At 41.9% G+C, this 27,066-nt stretch overlaps 1 protein-coding gene across 5 annotated transcripts in view; it reads left to right on the top strand.

The window, feature by feature from the left end:
* Positions 1–27,023, top strand: part of LOC137628396 (serine-rich adhesin for platelets-like) — a 162,544-nt gene extending 135,521 nt beyond the window's left edge. For 3 of the 5 annotated variants that reach the window (XM_068359571.1, XM_068359549.1, XM_068359579.1), the window contains 4 exons: positions 1,504–1,717; positions 3,322–3,410; positions 3,807–3,970; positions 12,365–12,718. In XM_068359571.1, coding sequence (XP_068215672.1) covers positions 1,504–1,717; positions 3,322–3,410; positions 3,807–3,970; positions 12,365–12,484 — 587 coding nt within the window. In that variant the 3' untranslated portion in view covers positions 12,485–12,718. Of the gene's footprint in view, positions 1–1,503; positions 1,718–3,321; positions 3,411–3,806; positions 3,971–12,364; positions 12,719–26,925 lie in introns of those variants that run through there. The other 2 variants (XM_068359565.1, XM_068359557.1) reach the window with 2 other exon arrangements.
* Positions 27,024–27,066: the final 43 nt, after the last annotated feature.

Here is a 27,066-nt window from a genome sequence, read left to right as displayed (position 1 = left end):
TCATTTTATCTCAAAGATGTCCAGTCTCTTTACGAGAACTGCTACACCCTGGGACCATTCGTAGCAGCGAGTGCAGTAGTAGGTGAGGGCTCAGCCACTACATTCCCTTAATCCCATAACCTTTTTTTAACCTTTCTCTTGAATGCTTTTATTGTTGTTTTTGGGTTGTTACGGTAGGCTAAGAAGCCTTCCGCATCCTAGTTGATTTGGCGGGTGGTCAATTCGTTCTTGAGAAGCGCCTAGGTTAGAGGTTGTGTAGAGGTCCTTTAGTATGGGTTGCAGCCCTTTATACTTCAGCACCTTAGAGTTGTTCAGCCTCCTAAGAGGAACGCTGCGCTCAGTAAGGAAGACGAACTTATTAAAGGCAGAGTAATGGTTCAAGTCGACTTCCTTACCAGGTACTTATAATTTCATTGTTATTTTGAATAACTGATAATATGAAATACGGGATACTTAGCTTCTTGATTAACATGTACACTGGTTTTCACCCACCTCCCTGGGTGTGAATCAGCTACATGATTATCGGGTAAGATTAATATTGAAAAATGTTATTTTCATTAGTAAAATAAATTTTTGAATATACTTACCCGATAATCATGATTTAATTGACCCACCCTTCCTCCCCATAGAGAACCAGTGGACCGAGGAAAAATTGAGGTGGTGTTGACAAGAAGTACTGCAGTACCTGGCCACAGGTGGCGCTGGTGAGTACACCCCCCTCTTGTATAGCGATCGCTGGCGTATCCAGTCCGTAGAATTCTGTCGGGCAACGGAGTTGACAGCTACATGATTATCGGGTAAGTATATTCAAAAATTTATTTTACTAATGAAAATAACATTTTTCCTTGTACTGGAAGACAAGGAAATGCACCGGGAAATATGAGAGAAAGAAATTGACATCCTATGCATAATCAAAATGGCCTTTGCAACATTTGAAACTCTAGACCTAGTTATATTTTAACCCTTTTAGCCCCAAAGGACGTACTGGTACGTTTCAAAAAACTCATCCTTTTACCCCCATGGACGTACCGGTACGTCCTTGCAAAAAAAAATGCTATTTAAATTTTTTTTTTGCATATTTTTGATAATTTTTTGATAAACTTCAGGCATTTTCCAAGAGATTGAGACCAACCTGACCTCTCTATGACAAAAATTAAGGCTGTTAGAGCAATTTAAAAAAAATATACTGCAAAATGTTCTTGAAAAAAAATAACCCTTGGGGGTTAAGGGTTGGAAATTTCCAAATAGCCTGGGGGTAAAAGGGTTAAACTGAAAATATTATTACAATTTTGATAGGTTTTAAATAAGGAAACAAAACTAGGTGTAAGAACTGTTATTGTGCTTGGGTAGTTTAAGCTTTATAAATATTTTCTTCGTTTTGCCTGGTAATGAGTCATTAAAGTTGGAATTAGGTTGATAGTCACAGATGTCAATAACTTAACAATATCTTACATAATGACTAATAAGTACAGTACTGTGTTTGAATGTATTCGTATATTGCAGGTAGACAGAAAGCCAGTTCATCTCTCCATGAAAGGGTAATAACGAAGAACTCAAAGAGAAAAACCATAAATACTGATGATGAACCCAAGAAAAATGCAACAGCAAAAACTAAAAATTGCAAAGTCTCCCAAGTCGTCAACATTCATGAAAGGGTTGAGGAAGAGGAAGAGGAAGAAGAAAGTCCCCTAAATTTATCACATTCTTCAAGCACAAGGTATGCTAAGGTACTTGTTATTTAGGTAAATTTAGTGTTTATGAAACTTTTAACTTACTACTAGGGCAGCCAAACCAAGTACGTAATCACTAGGTGAAATATGTGCTGTAATTGATATTCAAAGCTAATGAGACTTCCTTGCTAGAGGGTCCTCCATATGTCTCCTGCCTAAAGATTTCATTTCATGACTGATTCATTTATGACAGATGGGTATTAAATGCTTTTGCAAGTATAGTATGAGCATAGTCTACTCAATAACCTAATTTGGTCCTATCTCATTTTTGTGAGATAGTAAATGTATTTTGGTTACTTTATTTATCCTTGGTTTTTAGTATATATTCTCGGTTTGTCTTTGTGATTTCAAGTTTCCTAATGTAATTTTATACCCTGTTATTGGTATTCGTGTATTTTCAAGTTTTTTCTTCTTTTGTGCCAGAACTATTAGAAACCTAAGAAGTTTCACAATTCCATGTGTATTTGTTATTGTTATTACTGAGCTATAACCCTGGTTGAAAAAGCAGGAAGCTATAAGCCCAAGGGCTCCAATGGGAAAGCAGCCTAGTGATGAAAGGAAATAGGGAAACATAGAATAGTATGCCTGAGTGTATCCTCAAGCAAGAGAACTCTAACTCATGATAGTGAAAGACCATGTCACGGAAGTTATGGCATACCCAAGATGAAGATTTTTGAGTGTCCTCAACATTTTATCTTTTGACAGAACAGGTGTTAGATATAGCTGTGATTAAACTGAGAATTTGGCAATATCATTAGATAAATCAGATTAATGTTAGTGCACAGGAAATCAGAAAAAGATAGGAATACTTCCTGCAACCTAATAGAAAAATCAGACATCGGGTCCCACCGTAGCATTTACTTTTCAATAAAGTTGAAAAGTAATCCATATTTAAGGAAATGAACATGATAGAATGGCAAATACAATAATAAAATATGGGTAAAGATAGAAAGTAACCCACGTGTAGAGAATTGAACATGATGGAATGACAAATACTGTAATACACACACTGCCAAAAACTGGATAAAGAATCTCGGAAGAACAACAAGTTGTCATACAACAATCACTCCTAAAGTAAAGTCACAATCGGTGACTGATGCAGGACTGTGGTTTTTTTGCTTATGGGTATAAGGAAGCATATAAGTAATATTATTATTGTTATTACAGTATTATTATTACTAGCTAAGCTACGACCCTAGTTGGAAAAGTAGAATGCTATAAGCCCAAGGGCTCCAGTGGAGAAAAATAGCCCACTGAGGAAAAGAAATAGATAAACTACAAGAGAAGTAAGGAATAATTTAAATAGAATATGGTTTTTATATGAAAGACCTATCATATAAAAACTATATAAAGATACTTATGTCGGCTTGGTCAACATAATATTCACTGTAAGTTTAAATTCTGAAGGGGTATTACGAAGCTATTTCGATGTTCTTTTTTGATTGAAGTATATTTGATTGCAGATACAAATTATAATGCATAATTTGGAATATTTTCTGAGATTTTTCATATATTTTTTTCTCGAGAAATTTTGACTTCTCTTGATTGCTATAAGTTTTATAGTTACATAGACAAATTTTTTTTTCAACAGCAGCGAGGGATCTGAAGGGGCCTGTTTTGAGGAGTCAATGCTGCTAGGTGATGGTGAAAGTGATGTTGCCATAAGTGCTACTCAAAAAGGTCTGTAATGTAGAATATTGAGTTCATTTCCCATAAAGATTTTTATGAAATTGTGACACTTACTTTTGGATATGAGTTACTTAGAAAGGAAATACTTTTTAGGAAACATATTTCACTTTTTTTTTTTTTCCAAATCTATTTCACCCTTCACTGTCTAAATCTTGATGTAGGTGAACTATTACATATTCATTGTTGATATAATGTTACAGTTGTTAGACTAAACTTATATTGAGAATGATTAATTTTTGTCTCATGTTTGTATTAATAAAGTCTAGCTTCATTGCTTGTTGCTTAGATATCACAAAAATGTATTTGTGAAATTTGATAATAGCATAGATATGTCGTGAGTAAAATTAAATTACAAAAATAGCCAACTTTTTCATGTTTTTTGTTCAGGTTGTTTAACGAAGCAAGTTACCCAGTTTATTTCGAGTGATCCAGAATTCCACCAAAAAGTGCTGCTGTATGAACCTTTCTTTGTAGAGGATTTACTGACCTCTCTTAAAGCAAATGGAGTAAAATGCAATATGAGAAATGTTCTTGATATTCTCGATGATCAGGTAAGGAAATTAGAATAGAACTTGAGACCTGTACTTGTAGAATTTATTAGATTTAGTAATATTTGGGTTCCTACACAAATACTAACTTCAGTATGATGTAACTTGATCTTCAATCAGCCAAACCTTCAACTATGCATATGACTGCATTTCTATAAAAGGCCTATCTTTTTGGGTGTTTACATCAACTCTGTAAATGAGTCCATTTCAGTGGTATCAGTGTCCAGTGTAGATCATCTTTTTTGGTTTTAGGCTCTAGATACAAAATACTGTACAATAAAGCCTCTATATTTATGGTCATTACGGTCTGAAAGAGGCTGTTGCTAAATTGCAATGATAATAGGCAATACAGAACTTGTTAACTTAAGAAATGTAATTTTACTATACTGTACAGTACATGTAATAGTCATTACGGTCCAAGAGAGGCCCTTCTCCGGGCAGTTGCTAAATCCAACTGACAGCAGGCAATACAGAACTCTCAGGATTTTTTTTACTTGTACAGTAAATATTAACTCATGAAATATAATTTTACTGTACATGTAAAATTCATTGCAGTAGTGAATATACAGTACTGTGCTGTAATAGTGATATATTAAAGTACATTAGAATCTCATGCTGGCAATTTGATCCTAGGCACTTACAATCCATTTGTCCTTTAAGATAAATGTCTTCAGTGTCAGCTGGAATGGATGTTGAATTTGATAAAAAGGCAGTCAACGAAAGATGGTGCTTGTGTTCCTGTCAGAGTCTTCTCTTTTGTCTTTAGCCACATTAAGTACAGATGAACCGTTGGGATGTTACTAAAGGCTTTAATTTTCTTTTCTATACTTTTCAGAAAGTGCATGAGTGTCTGGAATCAGGTTATGGAAGTTCAATTTTTTAAATGCCTGGAAAAGGATAGATACTGTAACTGTTTTATAGCAAGACCGGTAGTAGACCCACACTCTCCATTACTTCTTGTTGGGTGCATGGTTGTTTACAGTCATCCCCATGTAACGAGCATAAGTTGTGGCCTCCTGGTAGGTGGCAGGCTTATGCTTTTAGGAGTAAGAGGAAGGCTGAGTCTTCTCTGGTTTCAGGCTTAGTAATGCCCAAGATGATGGCGAAGAAGCTTTATAGCTCCTTTCTATCCTCATTGAGTTCACTTGTTGCTGAGGTGTCTGTTCATACATCCATGGCCTGCCCCCCACAGATTATGCGGCACGAGTTGGAAGATCTCGGAACTCCTTCGTGAGATTTTCATGCTTTTGTGTACTGTAGTGTGGAGTTTAACCCAGTTATTTCCGCACCCCAGGAGGCACTAGAAGCTCTCCTGCTGCTGACAAGTTTGACTTAAGGAAGTCTTGGTCTTTTTTCTCTTTTTAGGTAGGGCCTAGATGTATATTAATTTACAGATACTAATGGGTTATTGGCCCCTACTCTGACCCCTAAATCTCAGGAGAAGAATTGGAGTCTTGTCCTGTGGGAAGGCATTGACCTTGACACACCAGTCAATGAACCAGTGGGCTAACTGGGTTTTGAAAAGAGTTTATTCAGAGGTAGATCTAATACTCCAAAACACATTGGTGTTGGTAGCCATACCTCTCCTTCCAAGGAGTAATGTGTGGGCGGTGGTGGAGAACTGATTTGCAGAACTCCTTGATCTATTGCAATCTCTAGAGCTGTTTTTGGCCAAACCTTATGGTGCTGCCGTGCCTGTGGGATCGTGGATAAAGAAGGCCACTGTAACCTTATTAAAGGACCTCAATAAAGATTGACTACAACCTTTTCCTCTTGAAGGGATTCTGTGTGCACAGCTTTTTCAAGGCCCCCCCATCTGGTCAGGTTAGGAAGGGAGGTAAAGGGAAGAGGAAAGATAGAGAGGAATGTTTATGTCAGCATTCCCCCTCTCCTGTTACCCCAAGTAGGGGGATGCCTGTCATGCCATTAGGTAACCTGGCATAGACCCGGGACTGAGTGTTGGGTAGTGAGTGTCCTTCGAGATAGTCCCTTATGAGATTGAGACTATTCCTTACTCTTATTACAATCTGAAGATTGTGATGAATACAAGCCAACTCAAGAGAGGTAGCACACCTATTCTTGATCAGTAGGAACACCTGAACCATTCTTGATAGCTAGAAAGAACTGTTGGTAAAGGGAGAAGAGGGAATTTTCTCTCTCTTCTTCCTTCTTCCTTCCCCTCCTATTCTCTTATTCAGATACTTCTTCCTAGAAGGAATAAAATGCTGTAGTATTAGCGCAGGAGACCTCTCACAAAAGCTCCTTGGGAGTTCTATTATGCAAGAAGGAGAATAGGGTTCAGCCAGGTGAGAATGAGCATTGCTCCCACATGAATCTTTCCTGTTGTGACCTAGGAACACCCTGGCCCTTAGCAAGCTGTTCTCCCTCTTCCAGAAAAAGCATTGGCTCTCTTCCTACGACCAGTACTTTAAGGGTTAGTTGAAAATTTTGAACCTGATATGAAGGTTTTCTTCTTGGATTGGATGAAGAGGAATTATTTCAGTCAGGTGTCAACACTGACTCTGTAGGTGCTGCGGAGGTGAGACCTTTCACACACCTTTCCAAAACCTGCCTGAATCCCTTAGAGCTGCTCTCCTCCGTCAGGAGGGAGTAGCAGAGCTCACCCACTTAAGTGATTTCCTCTGTGTCCATCAAGCTTAGTGTGAACCCAGTGTGACAGCTACCATTGTAGCATCAGTTGCAGGTGAACAGTTCTAAATGCACCAATCACCTGCATAATAGGCCAGGTAAGGGTAGGGTATACACTGCCCTTAAAGCCACTCTCCTCCTTCAGGAGGAAATGAAAGATCTCACTTAGCAATTGTTTTCCTTGAATTCATTCAGCTGAACCATAAGCCCAGTAGTAGGGCAGATACTTTTGACATAGAAGAAACAGGTAACGGTCCCTCCAGAGATGGAGTAATCACACTGTCCAGGTAATGTTTTGCTACCTCTCAAGGTAGGTCCCAAGAGGCAGTCTATAATCTAGGGCGAAGAGAACATCTCTCCAGCCAGAAAACTTCCCAGCAGATCACGAACTTCCTCAGTAGTTTTGATTCCTTCTCCGCTGGGAATGTTCCATGGTTGGAGGGAGCTAAGAGCAGTCTGACTACCCTGAGACTTAGTCTGATGGTGGGATGGTCCTTATCCTCAAGGTATAGGCTCAGACACCTCCTGCTAGCAAGGTCTTTTTGTCTTTTCTTCAAGACTGTCAGTCTTTTCTGCCCTGACAATAGAATTGGAGAAGAGGCTCCTTGTTATTGTGTGTATCCCTCTTTCTAAGGGAATCTGTCCATGTTTGAGAGGAACTTCAATCAGTCTTGCTTTTTTTGAATTTAGGAACCAGCATGGATGGTCATCATCCTAAGCACCTACTGCTAAAATTAGGTGGCCATCACATGGATATTTCCCTCAAGACTCTCTTTTCTGTATTGGCAAAAGAGTAAGATAGTTTCATGCTCTTCTTCATGTCAAACATTTGAAGGGTGTGGGACCCAGTACCAGTTAGTCTCGAACACTAGTTCGAGACCTTCTCAATCTATCTCTCCATGTAAGTTGACACAAAATTGTCTGGTATCACGTCATAGTATTGCAGTGCTACTTGAAAAGGAGTTAACACCCTTTGTGCAAGTGTTGTAACCTTCTCGTTAGTCCTAGCAGGAACAAGGAGGAGGTGTCTTGACACTGTTCTTTCAAGATTGGTGAAGCAGCTTGCCTAGTCAGTGCGTACTACTGCATTCTCAAGAAAGAACTCACAAGCCTAACCCTGTCAGAAGTCTTGAAGTTTACCTGTTGAAGTACTTGGAGCTGAATGTATCTAACCCTCTTTGCCTCTCTATACATTACCCACAGACCCTTGGATCCAAATTCCTTAGATCCTGAGATGTATGCTAAATACAGTATTTGTGTAACCCTCATAGCTCCCTCATAGGACTTAGTATGCATACTAAGGTTATGCATTCAGCTTAAAAGTTTTTAGAGGAGAGAGTGACTGGCATCTCTTGTTTCCCTCTCGAGTGGATGGACCAACAGCAAATGTCACACATGGGTCAGATATCTGATGCTGATGAGTTACACCACAGAGCACCTCTCCTGTAGACTATGTATGCCAAGAAGTAACTCCTCTATCATCTTGGCAAGGCTGAGGACAGTTCGGTGTCTTACCAAACATTTGTCATGATATGCCCGGTTTGACATTACCAATGCCACCTCCTTGTTAGGGAGATAGCACAAGCTTTCTTTTATGCCAGTACTGGCCAAGGATCTAATAGGTGTCAATGATTAGTTGTTAGAGTCAGCTCTCTCCCTCTCATACTTAACCAGAAAGGATGACGTGCATGGAAGAAAAGAACTTTTTACTGGTTCAAGGGGACTTCATCCCACTGATAAGTTAGTCCCCCATTTTAAGGACAAAAGGTTTGTATATTTGTAGGAGCAATTAAAAATTTTTAAAGTCATTTGTATTTTTCCTTGCTATATAAAGGTGAATCTTTTGAATTCAATTTCCAAACTCAGCCATCCCTCTTAGTTCTAGGTCTAACAACAAAAGTGGTTATTTTTGTGACAGGCAGGTGTGCATAGCTTCCACTTCTTGCCACTTGTCATTAACTACCTACCTTGTTAGTGATTCAATAGTCATTCCAGCACGGTTAAAGACATCTCTATTCTATAAGACTCAGGTTTTTATATCTGGAAAAAAATGCAAATTAATTTGAAAATTTATTTCCTTTTCGGATAAGTTCATTTAATTATTTCATGCTTTATATGAAATTTTTTGTCAAGGAAGAGAAATAAACAACATGCAGTGGTATTTTATTTTGCCTGACTCCATCAGTGAAATCAAGATCTGTCATTACTGGTGGCTTCTTCTTGTTTAAAGCTAGTTAACTAATAGCCTGTATATCTTTATTATGGCACAGAACTGTTTGATCTGCTGTTTTGGCTTGTCGTAGTGATCTGAATTGTATGTAGTAGGACATAAAGAATGTGAGCATGATTTTCCGTTTGTATTTTGTATTTTTGTGATCCATGCTGGCTAGTGTTGTACCTTTGTAATCATTGGTCCTTAATTTGATTTGTTTGTATGCACTAGTCCACAGGAACATAACGAAGTTACTTTCCTTTACCTGGCAACCAGCTAAGGGAGTTACTGTAAATGTTGCTACTACTTAGTGGAAGTCCAGGTTTTATTAAGATTTTTCTTAAGCCATGTTGAGTGTGAAGATAATGTACTTAACAAAGGGAACAGTAGGGTGTCAGTTGTGAATTTGGTAAAATAAAAGCCAAATATTTACTCTATTTGGAACAAAATATGTCGGCCATTCATGGTACGATCAAAATGTGGCCGCCTTGAAAATTGTGGTCTGGATTTTTGGTTAATTCTAGTAGTTCAATTGTGGCTCAAGTAGGAATGATTTGTAAAATGCTGTGCCTCCTAGTTAATATGCTAAGAATCTCTCAATATGCCTCATTGCATTAAATTCTTTATACTGTACGAAATAATGCTTCAGGTTTCACAGAAGAACTAATGTCTTTATGGCCAACAGTTAAGATTGTTTAAAATAAAAAATGTCACTGCAGAAATTTATGATTTTCAATGACTATAAATGCTTTAGAAGCTTACCAAAATTATTGCTCTAAATGTCCATTCATTGAACACATGCATGCATTCCATGAATTGTATAAAGGAGGTATAAGAACTAAAATGCTTCCCTGCACTTTTAAGCATCAAGGACATAATAAAGCAGTCAAAACTGCAATCGCTATGACTGTATTGAATATTCTTGTTCTTGCCAGTAGTTTTTCCATGCTGGGCTGCTTTCCTTATTGAGATCTTAGGGGTAGTACCATTCTTCTTCTTCTTTGTATGTATCTTTTACCACCTTAATGTGGGGTCTATGTTTCTGGCCAGCGTTCTCTATCTACCTCTGTCCCACACTTCATCACCGGTTAATCCCTTTGATCAAAGGTCATCCTTGATACAGTCCATCCACCTTCGCTTTGGTCTCCCTCTCCTTCTCCTTCCCTCTACCTCCATTTCCATCACTCTTCTCCCAATATACTGTTCATGTCTTCTCTTGACATGACCATACCACCACAGTCTACTTTCTTGCATCTTATCTGATAGTTCTCTAACTCCTTTGGTACCCCTAATTACCTCATTCCATATCTTATCTCTTCTTGTCACCCCACACATCCATGTCAACATTCTCTTCTGCCACATTCAGCTTCTTCTCTTCTGTCTTCTTTATTGCCCACGTCTCCGCTTCATACATCATTGCCGGTCTCATAACTGTCCTGTGCACTTTACCTTTCAACTTAACCCCTATTTTCCTGTCCCATAGTACTCCACACAACTATTTTCCAATTTTTCCATCCTGCTTGTGTTCTGTGGTTTATTTCTGCCCCCAGATCACCATCCTCTGCAACTGTTGATCCTAAATACTTGAAATTTTCAACTCTCTTTCAATCTCTCTCCTTGTAAACTAACTTCCCCATTCTCCCCATTTTTCAATCTCAAATACTTGTCTTTTTCCTGCTGATCTTCAATCCTCTATTTTCCATTTCTCTTCTCCACTCCTCCAGTTTCTCTTCTACTACCTCTCGCCTAGTTCTACACAGTATAACATCCTCAGCAAAAAGCATACGCCAAGGAGAGTGATCTCTAATACCTTGTGTTACTACATCTATGACCAGATCAAATAGGTAAGGGCTCAATGCAAACCCCTGATGTAGTCCCACATATAGAGGGAAACTTTCTGTTACGCCTATACTGCTCTTAACATTTGCTTCTGCCCTCTCATACACATCTTGGGTGATTATTACGTATTTCTCAGGGACTCCATTTTCTTTCATACATCTCTACAGCTCTTGACGTGGTACTCGATCGTATGCCTTCTCCAGGTCAATAAAGACCATATGTAATACTTTCTGTTTCTCCCGATGTTTTTCTATCATCTGCCTCAAAACAAATATTGCATCTTCAGTCCCTCTTCCAGGCATGAATCCAAATTGCGCCTCACAAATTGTTGTTTCATCTCTGAGTCTCTTCTCAATGATCTCCCATATCTTCGTAGTTTGGCTTATCAACTTTATGTCTCTGTAGTTGCCACATTCCTGGATGTCTCCTTTCCCTTTATAGATGGGGATGATTAGGCTTCCTCTCCCTTCCTCTTGGCATCTTTTCCTGATTGAAGATCTTTTGCATCAGGTCCCACAAGATATCTATGCCTTTCTCTCAAAGACTCTTCCATACCTCTACTGGCATATTATCTGGTCCTGCAGCTTTACTATTTTTCATCTTTACTGCTTGTTCTACTTCTCTTCTAGTCACTCCTATGGTAACTGCCTTGTTTGGGAGTCCATCTTCAAATACTGTTCTTGGGTTCTCCTCATTCATTAGTCCTTCAAAATAAGTTTCCCACCTTTTAATTTCATTCTCTTCTGCTAGAACTATACCATTGCTATCTTTTATTTGCCTTATCTGCGCCAGGTCTCTTGGGCCTTAGCAATTCGTAATATTTTCTTCTCTCCTTCTGGTTTTTCCATCTCTTTATAGACTTCATTTAATGTCTCGGCCTTCGCCTTTGCTACTGCTCTACTTGCTTCTTTCTTTGCTTGCTTTTAGTCTTCTTTATCCTACTCTTGTCCTGATAGATCTGCCTTCTTGGCTTCTTTCTTGATTTTTACCCGTTCTTGCACCTCATCATTCCACCACCACGATTCTTTATCATTTGGGGGTCTTATTCCTGATGACTTTCCAAGTACTTCCCCACTGATCCTTAGAATCACTCTACTATTCTCGGTCCACCATTCTTGTACATCCTTATGTAACCTTACTGCTTCCAGCACCATTATGGTTTTCAAGTAAGGTCACAGCCTGTCTTTTGATAATAACAGAAATAAGGATTTATAATACTTCCAGCTTTTATGATTGAATTACACTGTTTGCTATATTTATTTAAGTCTATGAAGAAAATAAAATTTTAATCTTAATAACATTTTCAAAATTGATACATAATAGCTCATGCTAATTGATATGCAGAGATTAAATGGTAGTGCCTGCTTATGGATTACTACCTGTGGTGTGCAACACTAGGTTAACTGTAGGTACTTCTAATCATTATGCACAGCATCCCTGTCTCTAGCTACTTTTCATTTCTCCTTTAACTTTTCTTCTTTCCCTATACTGTACAGTACAGTAGTCTCTTTCTATCAGCCATCTAAGTTTAATGGTATCATGCTCCACTTTTTAAAATCAAATAATTCAGACCAACTGTATGTCTGTATATATTACCCATTTCTTTTGTTAGCTAAGATTAAGGATGAAGATAATTATAAGCTAATTCAGTACTATTTACATAGTAATATAGATAAAAATATCTCTGCTCTTGGCAGTGCATCACCTTCAGAACTCATCAAGGACAGAGGCACCGCCAACGAGGTCGAAAGTGCAAGAGGAAAAGTGTTGGTACTCCAGGTAAATCACCCAAGAGATCCAAGAGGGCCAATCAGTGAATGGTGATAGAATTATTTTCATACATTTATAAGTAATGACAACTTTAGAATTAAGTGACTGGAACAACTGTGATATACTTTACTGTAGTGAATTTATTTTGTTTAGAATAACTACTTGTGTAGACTCGATGAAAAATCAATAATATTAAGAGGAAGCATTATATTTGCATGCATGGATTTGTAAAGAATATTCTTTTGAAACTATATTTTGTAAATAAATATTTTAAAGCTCTACACATGTTTACTGTTCTTTATCAGCTTAGATTTGCAGCATAAAGGCAATACTATACTGTAATATACATGAAACTGAATATTATCCTGAAGGTATTTTATCTTTTTTAACATGATTGCACATTCGTATGGGCAAAGTTTAAAAGGCTATTTACCTGGAAAGCAATTTTATACAGAATAAGATATTTGGAAAGAATAACAGCAAGAAAAGCACAATGGAATAATATAAGGGTAATAATTAATCCAAAGATGGTTATACACCTTGCATACAAAAGCTGTGGGAAAAGGTAAGGCGTGAAGCATATGACTATCAACATCCAAAGCTCTGCAATGAACGAAGGCTGTTCCACCATTTTGAAGCATGGAGAAAAAGCCTCAAGACTCGGACATGAGTTGTGTGAGAGACCCTAGCACAATAGCAGTTTATGGATGCTGCTATGGCACAACAAAATTTAAACTTCCAAATGTATAAGCACTAAACATGGCTGTTGAAGCTGGGCACTAGGATATCATCTACTAAAGATGTCTAAACCAGGTATCTCATACCAGTGATGTAAATCGTAAATACTATTTTTAGGAAATAGAAAACCAATTTTTGTCTTGAATCTTCTGGTGGTTACTGAACTCCAAACAATAAATCAATATTCCGCCAACAGTAAAACAAAATATGTGAAGCCTTTTCCATCAAAAGATGCAATCTTTGTAGATATATATATAAAAAGTCTTATAAATGGTACTAGGTATCCGGGCATTAGGTTATATTTATTACCTCCTCCAACGAAGTTGGAAGGTTATGTTTTCGCCCCAGTTTCTCTGTTTGTTTGTGAACAGCTTCCTGGCCACAATTTTAATTGTAGAGTAATGAAACTTACTGGAGTTAACTATTATGTAAAAAGCTGGAAATTATTAAATTTTGAAAGGTCAAGGTCAAAGGTCAAGCAAAATGTCCAATTCACGTAATCAGCCATTAGTTTGGACATTGTTGTCACAGAGACTTCAAACTTGGTTCATATATGAGTGTATGAAAATCCACACCAGTTAATACATGTTAAGGTCAAAGGCCAAGGTCGAGAAATAAGCTGTCATGGTGGAGGTCTGTGCTCTTCTGAGTGCCCCTCTAGTTTTAGATATACAGAATTCTTTATAAAGGATCAGTCTTGGGTTCATTGTTGTTTATTGTAGATGGAAATACTACAAAGGAAGGACATGGTGAGCTGCTATGAGCAAAGCAAGGAAAAATTAGGTGAAATTTTTTTGTTTAAAATGTAAATATTTGGAGTTAAGATTTAGAATTGAAGCAAGCATAAAGCGTTAATGGACTGGGATCAAAGCAAAGGTAAAGTACAGTTGAAAAAATGGCCGTGTGAATACTGTCGTATGGGAAAGTGAGAGGGGTCAAGGGTGAGTTCATTACTGCATCAATTGTAATTTTGGTATGGTAAGCTATACTTATCCTTGAAAAATATTTGTGGAGTAAGTTGTAATGGAACACCACGTTGCAAGGGAACCTCAGGTCTTAGAGCAGATAGACTATTCAAGTTGCCTTGCGGTTTCTCCCTGGGTGGTTTTATATCTCGGTGCTTCACTGTAAGTGCATAAATATTACTAAAAGGTCTTGGCAGCTTCCTTTACAACCCCTAGCTGCACCTCAACTTTTGTTCCCTCTCCCTTTCTTCGAACAAGGTCTCCAACCTCTTTACCTTTATCTACATAATGCAACTCTGGCCTCCCCAGGCCCGTGCTGAGACCTTAGACCTAAATTCGTAAATGTAATCTTAGCTGCACCCACTCTTTGGCTTTCTAGTTTATCTTCAGTAACTCATCTTTTATGTTTCAAACTATAAATCAGATCCTTGGAGCTTACTGGACTGTGGAGCAGGTATTAATAGGGAAGTAAGAACAACTTGTAACAGCCTTGATGAATTGCATCCTTTGTTCTTATATGAAAATACAAACCATCATGCTTTAATAGGGAGATGTTTTCAGTTTGAGCTAGAAAGGTCATTAGAATCGTTTAACAAGGGGTTGCAAGATCAGTGGAGGGAGCGGGAGAGAAGCCTTGGCTCCCCCGCTAGGCAGATTATCCTCATTTCACCTCCAGCCACAAGAGAGTACGGATGTACTCTGCTCCCCGATTGAACTTTCTAGTTTTCTTTTATTTCAGGAAGTGAATGCTGGTTGTTAGTGATCATGAATGTTGTAGCAAGAGATACATACTCGCTGCGGAAAAGGTAGACGCTGCAACCGGTTTATGAGTAAGCCGGCTGTTGATCCACACTATACTTCTTGTATGGGCATGAGTGTTTGCAATCATCCCCATGTACTTAGTGCAGGTCATGGCCTCCTGTGTAGTGTAGTGCCCAGAAGGAGGAGAAGAGAGCTAAGCCTTCGCTGGTGTCTGTTTTAGCAACGCCCAAGAAGATAGAGAAGAAATCTTTTGCTACTTCTGTCTCCCCTCAGTGGGTGCTTCTGCTGCTGCCACCCCTGTGCGTATGACCCTGTTCAGTCCTCATGGAATGTGTTTCAGGAGCAAGGAGCTCTCAGATCAGCATCAGCAAGCTTTTCAAGGTTTGGTAGTGTGTGGGATTCCCCATTTTTTGCTACACCCCTCCAGAAGCTGGAAGCTCTTCACCTGTCTCCGCTCGGATCGCTAATGAGTTTTACCTAAGGAAGTCTTGGACTTCCTTTGGTCATTTTGGCAGGCTCTCTATGACACTGTTGAGGGAGCTGGTAGCTAGGGCTACCTCTTCTACGGTTCCCCCCATGATTGTGTTCCCTGTGGTGATGCCAGTGGTGAAAGGCATGGTGGTGCCCAAAGTCAGGGACTCTGGTGGTTACCCCTAAGCCCAAAAGGAATGTTAAGGTTTGGAGAGTGACACGTGTCGGTGGGAAAAGTTCCGACAGCAAGAGGTGGGCGTAAGTCGGTCTCGGGCACCAAAAGTGCGTGTTGCCCCTGTGCCCGGGGTTACTACATATCCTGATCCCAGGGTCCAGGGCCTGCAACCCTGCTATCTCTGGATCTGTGCATGTGATCCCGCTTGTGGTACTATCACTGTGTCCTATAAGAGTGATTTCCTTCTCCCCCATATCAGTGTGCTCTAGCGTTGTGGAGGCGACCTTTGCATCCTCTTCCGGGAAGGACCTCAGTCATTGATCAACCTTTCAGTGCCCCTCAGGGCTGGAGACTATCCTTTCTACTGTCTTGGTCAAATCTTGTGGACTAGGCCCTGAATCGAGTTGACAATCAGATCTGTAAATCTGAGAACTCTCGAGTCCAGTCAGTCAAGTAAGATATCCCCCCCTTCTCGACAGCAAAGGTTCTATAGACCTGAAGGTACTGCTTCAGCTCCTCCCTAGGTTGACCCGTTGGCGACCATGGAAATGTTTGCCCCAACCTCCCTCAATGCTGTTTCCTGTCATGACCAGTAGTCGGGCAGGTACGTACTTTGGAAAGACAAGGATATTGATCCTGGAGTCTTTGGAGAAGTACAAGAGTCTTGCTGTCTGGTGGGAAGGTAGTGATCTTCCTTGCACACCAGTCGGCAAACTACTGAACTAACTGGGTTTGAAGAGAAGGGATGCCTAGATTTCCCTTTTCTTGAAACAAGTCAGCCCAGAGGTAGCTTTATCGCTTTGGAACTTGTCAGCGTAGGGTACTATGTCTCTCCTTTGCAGGACTCCCTTATCCAGTACAATATCAACTTCAAGGGTCCTGGACCTTCAAAGGGAACAGTGGCCAAAACTCCAGGTTTGGCTAAGCCTATGGGATCAGGTCCAAGGAAGGGTCCAACACCTGCTCTTAAACTCAGTCGGCAACACCCTCAACCTCTTCCCGAAAAGAGTTTGTGTGTGCACAAACTTTTCGAGCACCCCATCCTGGTTTCTCCAGAGGATGGAGTTCTCATTCGATCCTCCAACATGTCTGAAACCCTGGTTTTATGGGCAGAGATAGAAGGGAAGTTAGAGGAGAATACACTCATAGTCATTTGAGTGTGATGAGTCTCTGGACTTCTATGGTAGGCTCTTCCTGTTGGATAAATCAACTGGGACTTGAGACTGGTCATCGGTCTTTCATGCTTAATAAGTTTTTTTGGCAAAGTGTAGAATGGAAACAGTATGTTTTGTTCTGTCTTTCATCAGAGAAGGAAACTTCATGCTTTTGGTAGACCTGAAGGACTTGTACTTTCAATTACCTGTTCATCAGACCTCAACAATACGGTGTATCAGTTCAAGACTGTGTTTCGGACTATGTACGATTCTCCAGGTGTTCACCTTGGTAGCAGCTTGGGCCCACTCAAGGGATACGTCTGTGGATGTATCTTGTGGATGGGCTGATTCTTGCCTCCTCAGAAAGGCAGCTGCTATAGGATCGAAGTCATATTCTCACATTCTTAGATAAATTGAATCTCATACCCATGCAAAGGTTGAAGTATCTGGGCATGGTGATAGACACGGCAGCAGCGAGGGTTTCCTTCCGACGATCACATCAGCAAGCTTAAAGAGGTTGCTTGACCATTCCTGTTCAAGATGGAAGTACCAATCTCTGCTGGCAGAGTTTTGTCAGCTACCTTTCCTCAGTCGAGAAGCTCGTTCTGCACGGTCACCTCCACCTGAGATCTCTTCAGTGGTGTTTGAAGGATCACAGTTCAGCCAACAAGGATCCCCAGTTCCTTCGTGTTCCGATGGGGAAGAAGGCTCAGGGGATCTGAAGGCTCAGGGTGATCTTTCCCGCTAGCTGAACGAGGAAAACCTCACCAGGTGAGTCCCACTCAACTAACATGCAACTGTTTTCAGATGCATCGAAGAGGGGTTGGGGTTCATGCCGAAATGACAAGGTTGTCTGTGGTGTTTGGTCATGAGAAGAAATGCATCGGCACTTTAACATCCTCAAATTGCCAGCAGCCTTTTTAGTGCTGCAAGCATTCCAAGAATGTTTGAGGAGGCACTTATTTGTATTGATGGTTGACAGCACCATCGCAGTGGCCTATGTCAACAAGCAAGAGGGCAAAGATTCGTGCTCCCTCTGTGAGGTGAAAAAGCAGATGCATGTCGGGCAGCATTCCATGCCTAGAGAGAGGCAGGTACATTGCAGATAAGAGGAATACACTTGCAGATGCACTCAGTCACTAGAGGCAGGTTGTAGGGTTGGAGTGGTCCCTACATCCTTTCATAGCTGAGAGGCTTCTTTCCCTATGGTGTTCTCTGGGAATCGCCCTGTTTGCCACACGGTTAAACAGGAAGCTCCCCGTGTTGTGATCCCCTGTTCCAGACCTATGGGCCGTGTTTGAAGATGCTTTCCTACACCCATGGGATCACCTGGGTGTATACAGTACACCAGGATTCAGGATGACACTGATGGCTCCTAGATGGCACTATGCTGAGTGGTATCCTGATCTGTTAGCCCTTCTAGTCAAGATCTCCAGATAATTGCCCAATAGTCCATTCTCCCCTGTCAGCCATACCTTCACCAGTCCATCAAGTCCATAGAACTTAACGGGGGAAATAGCTGGGTACTTGCGACAGTCCTCTGCAGCTGTCTACCACGGGAAGTAGGGTGTCTGGTATCTTAGAAGGGATATTTCTCCGGTCAGAGCAACTTTAGCACAGATTGTGGATTTCCTTTTCTTCCTTCATTGAGAGAAGTGCCTACGAGTTGCAGCTGTCAAAGCCTCAGGCATTGTCTATCTACTGAAGGGTATAAAGCTCTCCTCATGGGAGTTGTCTATGCTCAAGAGAAGCTTCGAGTAGTCTTGCCCACCCTGGGACCTCAGCCCCCCAGAGTGGGATGCGACCCTCATGCTTATGGCTCTAATGCGTACCTTGTAAGAGTCTTTGAGGAGGTCATCAGACAGGGAGAGATCTCTCAAAACTTTTTGCTAGCCTTTTCATTGCCAAAGAAAACAGATGAGCTGTGCGATCTCTCTTACTTAGTCACTTGTGCTGAAGGGAGGAAGGCAGTCTCCTTTAGTTTTGTGCCAGAGTTTGTGAAACACAGAACCTTCTCCATCCCCTCTCTTCATGAAGCATCTGTTGGTGATCAAGAGGAGATGCTCTTGTGTCCTATGAGAGCTCTGTGGTGCTATCTGAAAAGGACTCTGCATCTCAGGCCTGAGTGTCAGTGACTTTCTTAGCACTGGCAGGACCAAGAAAGGTGTCAAGGAGCACCATCTCTTTCTGGCTTTGTGAGACGATCTGAACAGCGTACACCTCAACTGCTGAGAATGTCGAGGTACCAGCTAGGACAAGAGCTCAAAAACTCACGGGTACAGTCCCCACTTTAGCTGCCAAAAAAACTTTTCAGTAGGCCAGGTGCTGAAGGCTGATGATAGGAAACATCAAACCACCTTCACGGCCTTTACCTTTGGGGAATATACCTACAAGTCCCTTGACACTTTTGTGCTTGGTCCTGTGGTAGCTACTCAAGTAGTTTTGTAACCAGCCGAGTTACCACAGGGGACAAGAAGCATATTGTTTATGATAATGTGTAGGTGTAAATTTGTAAGGAATGGTAGAATGGCTGGCTCTGCTCCTTCATTTTTCTATCCCCTATCTTGGGGTCAAAGAAGTTGACATGTTACACTTTTGAGTTCCCCTTCTTCCTAGTGATGGTGTGAATGGTGCAATTTATACCAACCCATTGATCATAATACAGGTATATTATTCAAAGCTTATCTCTCCTTCCGGGGAAGGGTTTTTTTAATAATCCAAGTACTGTACAGGCCAGGCAATATCAGTCTTCTCATCCTTATCAAAGACAGATAGAAGATTGCTGGAGTCACTGCTTTTACTCACATGCAAGATGAGAAGGTTGATTCTTCCAAGAAAGAAAAAGAACCATCTCTTTAAGAAAGAAAAAGAACCATCTCTTTTGGCTCCATGGGGACTGCCTACCTATTAAACAATATATTTCCTTATTTAAGGATGATGGTTTGTATTTCGCATTGGAACAAATCACAAAATTTTAAAGTCATTTTTATTTCTCCTAGTTATACAAACCTGAGTAACATTCCTCTTCTCAGTCCTTGGCTGAGAGGTCAAAGTGAGGCTGTTTAGGGGCTTCTCACATGCTCCCTCCACTGGTCATTTAACCCCTCATTAAACTATTCTAACGACCTTTCCAGTTCGCACTGAAATCATCTCTGTATTTAAGCTAGGAAAATACTAATTCCATTAAGTATTTTTTATTTTTCAATATTAAACTTACCCGATAATCATGTAGCTGTCAACTCTGTTGCCCGACAGAATTCTATGGAGGGATACGCCAGCTATCACAATACTAGAAGGGGGTGTTCTTACCAGCGCCACCTGTGGCCAGGTACTCAAGTACTTCTTGTTGACACCTCCTCAATTATTCCTCTGTCGTGCTTCTGACAAGACGTTCTGGGATACGCTTATGTTCTTGGAGTATTTTCACGACTTTGGTGAAGTATTTCTCTTTGATTTCGGCTGTCGCTTTACTGGAAACTTCTATATTAGCTTAGTTAGCTTTTGGAATTAAGAGATAGAGACGGTGGTACCGAAGTTAATTATCGTGAGCCCGTCATTTCGGTTTTACCTGTTAACATATTATGCTATTTTAAGGTCTTTGAAAGAATTTCTTTGATAGTCTCGTATTTTTTCAAAGTTGAACTAACGTTTTGTTTGTCTCGGCAGTTGTTGACGTTCAGAACGTTTCAACTTGCACTCTATCGTTACGATAGAGAAAGAATGTTCACGGTTTCACATTGCAGTAAAGAGTAACCGTTTCTAGCGTTTTGTTCATTCTTTCTTAACTTAATGGTTTTGATCCTAATAAGGAACTTTTCTTTTTGGGAAATATTTCAGTTTTTTCCTTTAACAATAATATGTTTTAACGATATATATGATTGGGCTCTTCTCTCAGGTTCTAAGTCAAGAGAGAGAGAGAGAGAGAGAGAGAGAGAGAGAGAGAGAGAGAGAGATAGAGACGGAGGGAGAAAGAGGATAAACGTTTCCCTCAAGCCTGCCAGGCGTACGAGTAACGTCGTTATCGTTTTGCTCTTATCCCTAGTCTCTTTAGGGGAAGAAACTAAACGTTTCTAGAGTGATCTAGTGTTTAGTCTCTTTCCAGCCACTGAATTTTCTTTCATTAGATTTTTCTGTTACATTGTAATTCTGTTTTCGCAATTACTAACTTTTGAGAAGGATAGAATTGCGTGTTTCAGGTACAAACCACTTAAAGTTTCGAGTTCAGTGAAATAAGTGCAAACAGAAATCAAAGTGATAAGTGATTAGTGCAAAGTATGTCAGTGTTATGCGTGAGGGTACTTTTGTGCGCGCCAGTCGTCCTCCCAGTCCGGGACCTCTTGCAAGCTCCCAAGCCCAGGGGAGAAGCAATGTCGAAGGGCATAAGGGTTCGGCAGGCCTTGATCGGCGCACAGAAGTATCCTCGGTGGTTGTGGGCGTGTCTTACCGAGACCGTCACTCCCACCCGCAGACGATTGAGCCCTTATTTTGCTCGTCTGCAGAAGAGATTTAGAGGAGAAAATAAAGGCAGAGTTACGCTGGTCTCAGGTCTCAAGACCTCTTAAACGTAAAGTCCAGACCTATGCCAGACGTACGAAGTAAAGTTCAACAACCCGGATGCAGTCATTGGGTTAGCTCTGTCTCTCCTCAGTCATCAGTTTGTCGGGCTGAGAGTGCGCCTACACTCCCCCCCCCTATGCTCGCTCCGCCTGATCGCAGTACCACCTGCCAGGCGTACGATGTTGTGGACTCTACTACAGTCCATGCAAGCACAGCTTTCGGACCTGATGCGTGAGTGTCGTGCTGAGAGTGTTGCACCTCCTCCTCCTCCTGCACCGGTGGTGCACCAACCGCCTGCACCCGTTCAGCCTGTGCTGCACCCGCCTGCACCGGTGGTGCACCAACCGGCTGCACCCGTTCAGCCTGTGCTGCACCCGCCTGCACTCGCTGCACCCAGTCGCAGCACCATCTGCCAGGCGTACGATGTTGTAGACTCTACTACAGTCCATGCAAGCACAGCTTTCGGACCTGTTGTGTGAGTGTCGGGCTGAGAGTGTTGCACCTCCCCTGCACCCGTTCAGCCTGTGCTCAACCCGCCTGCACTCGCTGCACCCAGTCGCAGCACCATCTGCCAGGCGTACGATGTTGTAGACTCTACTACAGTCCATGCAAGCACAGCTTTCGGACCTGTTGTGTGAGTGTCGGGCTGAGAGTGTTGCACCTCCCCTGCACCCTTTCAGCCTGTGCTCAACCCGCCTGCACTCGCTGCACCCAGTCGCAGCACCATCTGCCAGGCGTACGATGTTGAACCTCTTTCTGTGTTCGCTGTTCCCAGTGTTGTTCAGCCTCAGCCTTCTTTAAGGCAACCTTCGGTTTGGGATCAGGAGGATTACCCCACTCTTCCTCCTCCTCCCCTGGCTGCTCCACCGGTGGTGCAACTCTCGGTGGAGGTACAACCTCTTCCACCTGTGAGTCAGTCTCCTCAGCTGCTGCACCGAGCTCAACCCGTGCACCCTGATTCTGCACCTTCCACTGTTGTTGTTCCAGCTCGTTCTGACTCTGCTGTTCAGCATACCTTACCTCCATTTTCTAACCATGGCAACAATATGAATCATGAGTTATGAATGTAAGGTAAACATTATGTTGATTTTTAAATCCCATGCAAGCATGCATAAAGCACTCTAGCACTGGTCATGGAATTTCTGAGAAATGTTAAACGCCATGCACACGCTCTGCTTTCCTTACAGCAGGCTCTGCTTACAGCAGGCTCTGCTTACTACATGCTCAGCATTCAGCATGCTCTGCATTCAGCATGCTCTGCATACAACATGCTCTGCATACAGCATGCTCTGCTTTCAGCATGCTATGCATACAACATGCTCTACATACAGCATGCTCTGCATACAGCATACTCTGCATTCATCATGCTCTGCATACCTTACCGCATGCTTCTCAACATATCTTGGGTTGTTGCCAACTCACTAGACTGTCAAGCAGTTTCATAACATTGCCTTCTAGTCTGCTGCTTTTGCACCAGTGAACCCTCACTCAGAGAACTTAGCTTTTCTAGGATAAGGTCCCTGTAGATGAGAAAGTTCTTTTCTCCCTCCTTCTGATATTCCCTTGAGGACTTTGTCATTTGGAGGGAGCCTTTAGCTGCATAACCTCTTATGGACTTTTATTTAAGCATAACATGCTTACAGGGAAGGTAATGGTTTCACTTCAGCCGCTAATCCCGTCTGTTACCACACCTGCTCCCATAGACCTTGAGCTGTGTTGCATGACATGCAGTCCAAGCTTAGTCCTTGTTAGAGGATTTTTGTTTACGGAGTCAATGTGTCACGGGGAAGACGTTCAACAACCAACAGAAGGGACTTGTTGTGACGCAGTGCGGCAACCTCAGCAACCCGTTAAGGAGTTGTCTGTACGACCCAGATAGTCTAGACAGATTCGGGTTGTCACTGTACTTCCTCGCTTGCCCATGATTGTCAGTTTACAGACTGTGCAGCAGTATCATGATCTTGTGTCCGGCTCCGTCAGACGACTGGCTTTTATGAGCTCCCACAAGTCGTCGCTGTCTGGAGATTTTCAAATGGACTATGGATCTGACCAAGGAACTGGGCCTCCTGGTCAATTTTGAGGAGTCTCAGCTCGTTCCATCCCAGACCATTGTTTCCTTGGGTATGGATCTTCAGAGTCGAGCTTTTTGGACTTGTCCGTCGGCCCCAAGGATCTTCCAAGCCCTAGAATGCATCCAGAGCATGCTGAGAAGGAACCGATGCTTAGTCAGGCAGGGGATGAGTCTAACAGGGACACTTTCATCGCTGGCCCTGTTCATCGAGTTAGGGAGACTCCACCTCCGTCCCCTTCAGTATCATCTAGCTGCTCACTGGATAAAGGACATGACGCTAGAGACGGGCTCAGTTCCTGTTTCCGAAGAGATGAGGTCTACTCTAACGTGGTGGAAGAACAGCATTCTTCTCAAGGAAGGTCTACCTTTGGCTGTTCAGACCCCCGACCACCGTCTCTTCTCGGACGCATCGGACACGGGCTGGGGTGCGACACTGGACGGACAGGAATGCTCGGGAACATGGAATCAGGAGCAAAGGACACTTCACATCTATTGCAAGGAGTTGTTGGCAGTTCATCTGGCCTTGATAAACTTCAAGTCCCTCCAGCTTACAAGGTGGTGGAGGTGAACTCCGACTACACCACAGCCTTGGCTTACATCTCCAAGCAGAGAGGGACTCATTCGAGGAAGTTGTTCAAGATCGCAAGGGACCTCCTCATTTGGTCAAAGATCGAAAGCTCACGCTGGTAACGAGGCTCATTCAGGGCGATATGAATGTCATGGCAGATCGCCTCAGCCGTAAGGGTCAGGTCTTCCCCACAGAGTGGACCCTTCACAAGAATGTTTGCAGCAGACTTTGGGCCCTGTGGGGTCTGCCAACCATAGTTCTATTCGCTACCTCGATGACCAAGAAGCTCCTCTTGTATTGTTCTCCGATTCCAGACCCAACAGCAGTTCGCGTGGATGCCTTTCTGCTGGATTGGTCCCATCTCAACCTGTATGCATTCCCGCCGTTCAAGATTGTCAACAGGGTACTTCAGAAGTTCGCCTCTCACAAAGGGACACGGTTGACGTTGGTTGCTCCCCTCTGACCCGCGAGAGAAGGGTTCACCGAGGTACTGCAATGGCTGGTCGACGTTTCCCAGGACTCTTCCTCCTAGAGTGGACCTTCTGCGTCAACCTCACGTAAAGAAGGTACACCCAAACCTCCACGCTCTTCGTCTGACTGCCTTCAGACTATCGAAAGTCTCTCAAGAACTAGAGGCTTTTCGAAGGAGGCAGCCAGAACGATTGCCAGAGCAAGGACGACATCCACTCTCAGAGTCTATCAGTCTTAATGGGAAGTCTTCCGAAGCTGGTGCAAGGCCAATGCAGTTTTCCTCAACCAGTACTACTGTAACCCAGATTGCTGACTTCCTGTTACATCTAAGGAACGTAAAATCCCTATCAGCTCCTACGATCAAGGGTTACAGAAGTATGTTGGCAGCGGTTTTCCGCCACAGAGGCTTGGATCTTTCCTCCAACAAAGATCTACAGGACCTCCTTAGGTCTTTTGAGACCTCAAAGGAACGTCGGTTGTCCACTCCAGGCTGGAATCTAGACGTGGTCCTAAGGTTCCTAATGTCATCAGGATTTGAACCGTTCCAATCAGCCTCTTTTAAGGACCTCACATTAGAAACTCTTTTCCTCGTGTGCTTAGCAACAGGTAAAAGAGTAAGTGAGATCCACGCCTTCAGCAGGAACATAGGTTTCACATCTGAAACGGCTACATGTTCCTTGCGGCTCGTTTTTTTTTGGCTAAAACGAGCTTCCTTCCCGTCCTTGCCCTAAGTCGTTCGAGATCCCAAACCTGTCCAACATGGTGGGGAACGAACTAGAGAGAGTACTTTGCCCTGTTAGAGCTCTTAAGTACTATTTAAGAAGGTCAAAACCATTACGAGGACAATCAGAAGCCTTATGGTGTGCTATCAAGAAGCCTTCTCTACCAATGTCTAAGAACTCAGTTTCTTACTACATCAGGCTTCTGATTAGAGAAGCAAATTCTCATCTGAAGGAAGAAGACCTTGCTTTGCTGAAGGTAAGGACACATGAAGTGAGAGCTGTGGCTACTTCAGTGGCCTTCAAACAGAACCGTTCTCTGCAGAGTGTTATGGATGCAACCTATTGGAGAAGCAAGTCAGTGTTCGCATCATTCTATCTCAAAGATGTCCAGTCTCTTTACGAGTACTGCTACACCCTGGGTCCATTCGTAGCAACGAATGCAGTAGTAGGCGAGGGCTCAGCCACTACATTCCCATAATTCCATAACTTTTTAACCTTTCTCTTGAATACTTTTTATGGGTTGTTCGGTCGGCTAAGAAGCCTTCCACATCCTTGTTGATTTGGCGGGTGGTCAATTCTTTCTTGAGAAGCGCCGAGGTTAAAGGTTGTGATGAGGTCCTTTAGTATGGGTTGCAGCCCTGTATACTTTAGCACCTTTGGGTTGATTCAGCCTCCAAGAGGAACGCTGCGCTCAGTAAGGAAGTCGAACTTAAAAAAGAGACAGAGTAACGGTTCAATTCGACTTCCTTACCAGGTACTTATTATTTCATTGTTATTTGAGATAACTGTTATATGAAATATGGGATACTTAGCTATCCTTTAATCTTGTACACTGGTTTTCACCCACCCCCCTGGGTGTGAATCAGCTACATGATTATCGGGTAAGTTTAATATTGAAAAATGTTATTTTCATTAGTAAAATAAATTTTTGAATATACTTACCCGATAATCATGATTTAATTGACCCTCCCTTCCTCCCCATAGAGAACCAGTGGGACCGAGGAATAATTGAGGAGGTGTCAACAAGAAGTACTTGAGTACCTGGCCACAGGTGGCGCTGGTAAGAACACCCCCTTCTAGTATTGTGATAGCTGGCGTATCCCTCCATAGAATTCTGTCGGGCAACAGAGTTGACAGCTACATGATTATCGGGTAAGTATATTCAAAAATTTATTTTACTAATGAAAATAACATATTAATACAAGAGGAAGGCCAAGGGTTGGGTGGATGGATGGAGTGAAGGAAGCTCTGGGTGATAGGAGGATAGATGTGAGAGGCAAGAGAGCGTGCTAGAAATAGGAATGAATGGCGAGCGATTGTGACGCAGTTCCGGTAGGCCCTGCTGCTTCCTCCGATTCCTTAGATGACTGCGGAGGTAGCAGCAGTAGGGGATTCAGCATTATGAAGCTTCATCTGTGGTGGATAATGTGGGAGGTTGGGCTGTGGCACCCTAGCAGTACCAGCTGAACTCGGTTGAGTCCCTTGTTAGGCTGGGAGGAACGTAGAGAGTAGAGGTCCCCTTTTTTTTTTTTTTTTTCATTTGTTGATGTTGGCTACCCCCCAAAATTGGGGGAAGGGCCTTGGTATATGTATTTATGTATGTATATTAATAAATGGCAAAACTTTTTGATTCATGTGCATTCCTGTAATACAGCAATATTCAATAATGGAATTTTTCATGCTTCATATAAAAAACTGTGACTCTTTTCTCCGTTGTCGATTGACTTTCATTTAAAAAACAATTCATAATGAGAAGTGTGTAAATTATTTTATGTATAGATTTTGATGTAATAAAAATTTGCCTTTCAATGAATTTTTATCAAAAAAATTTCAGGGAAAGCTGACCAGTTTAAAGGAACTTCTTCCTTAAAATCTAATCTAATCAAGAGAAATTGTTCAACTATTTTGAGGTATGTACACAAAATACTTTTCTCGTGCAATGTTTTTTTTTTTTCTACATCCTAGGAACTCATAT

This window comes from Palaemon carinicauda, chromosome 2 (genome assembly GCF_036898095.1).
Source record: "Palaemon carinicauda isolate YSFRI2023 chromosome 2, ASM3689809v2, whole genome shotgun sequence".
Lineage (NCBI taxonomy): Eukaryota > Metazoa > Arthropoda > Malacostraca > Decapoda > Palaemonidae > Palaemon > Palaemon carinicauda.
The sequence above is the reverse complement of the archived record's forward strand: the minus strand, read 5'-3'. Positions and strand labels throughout refer to the sequence as shown.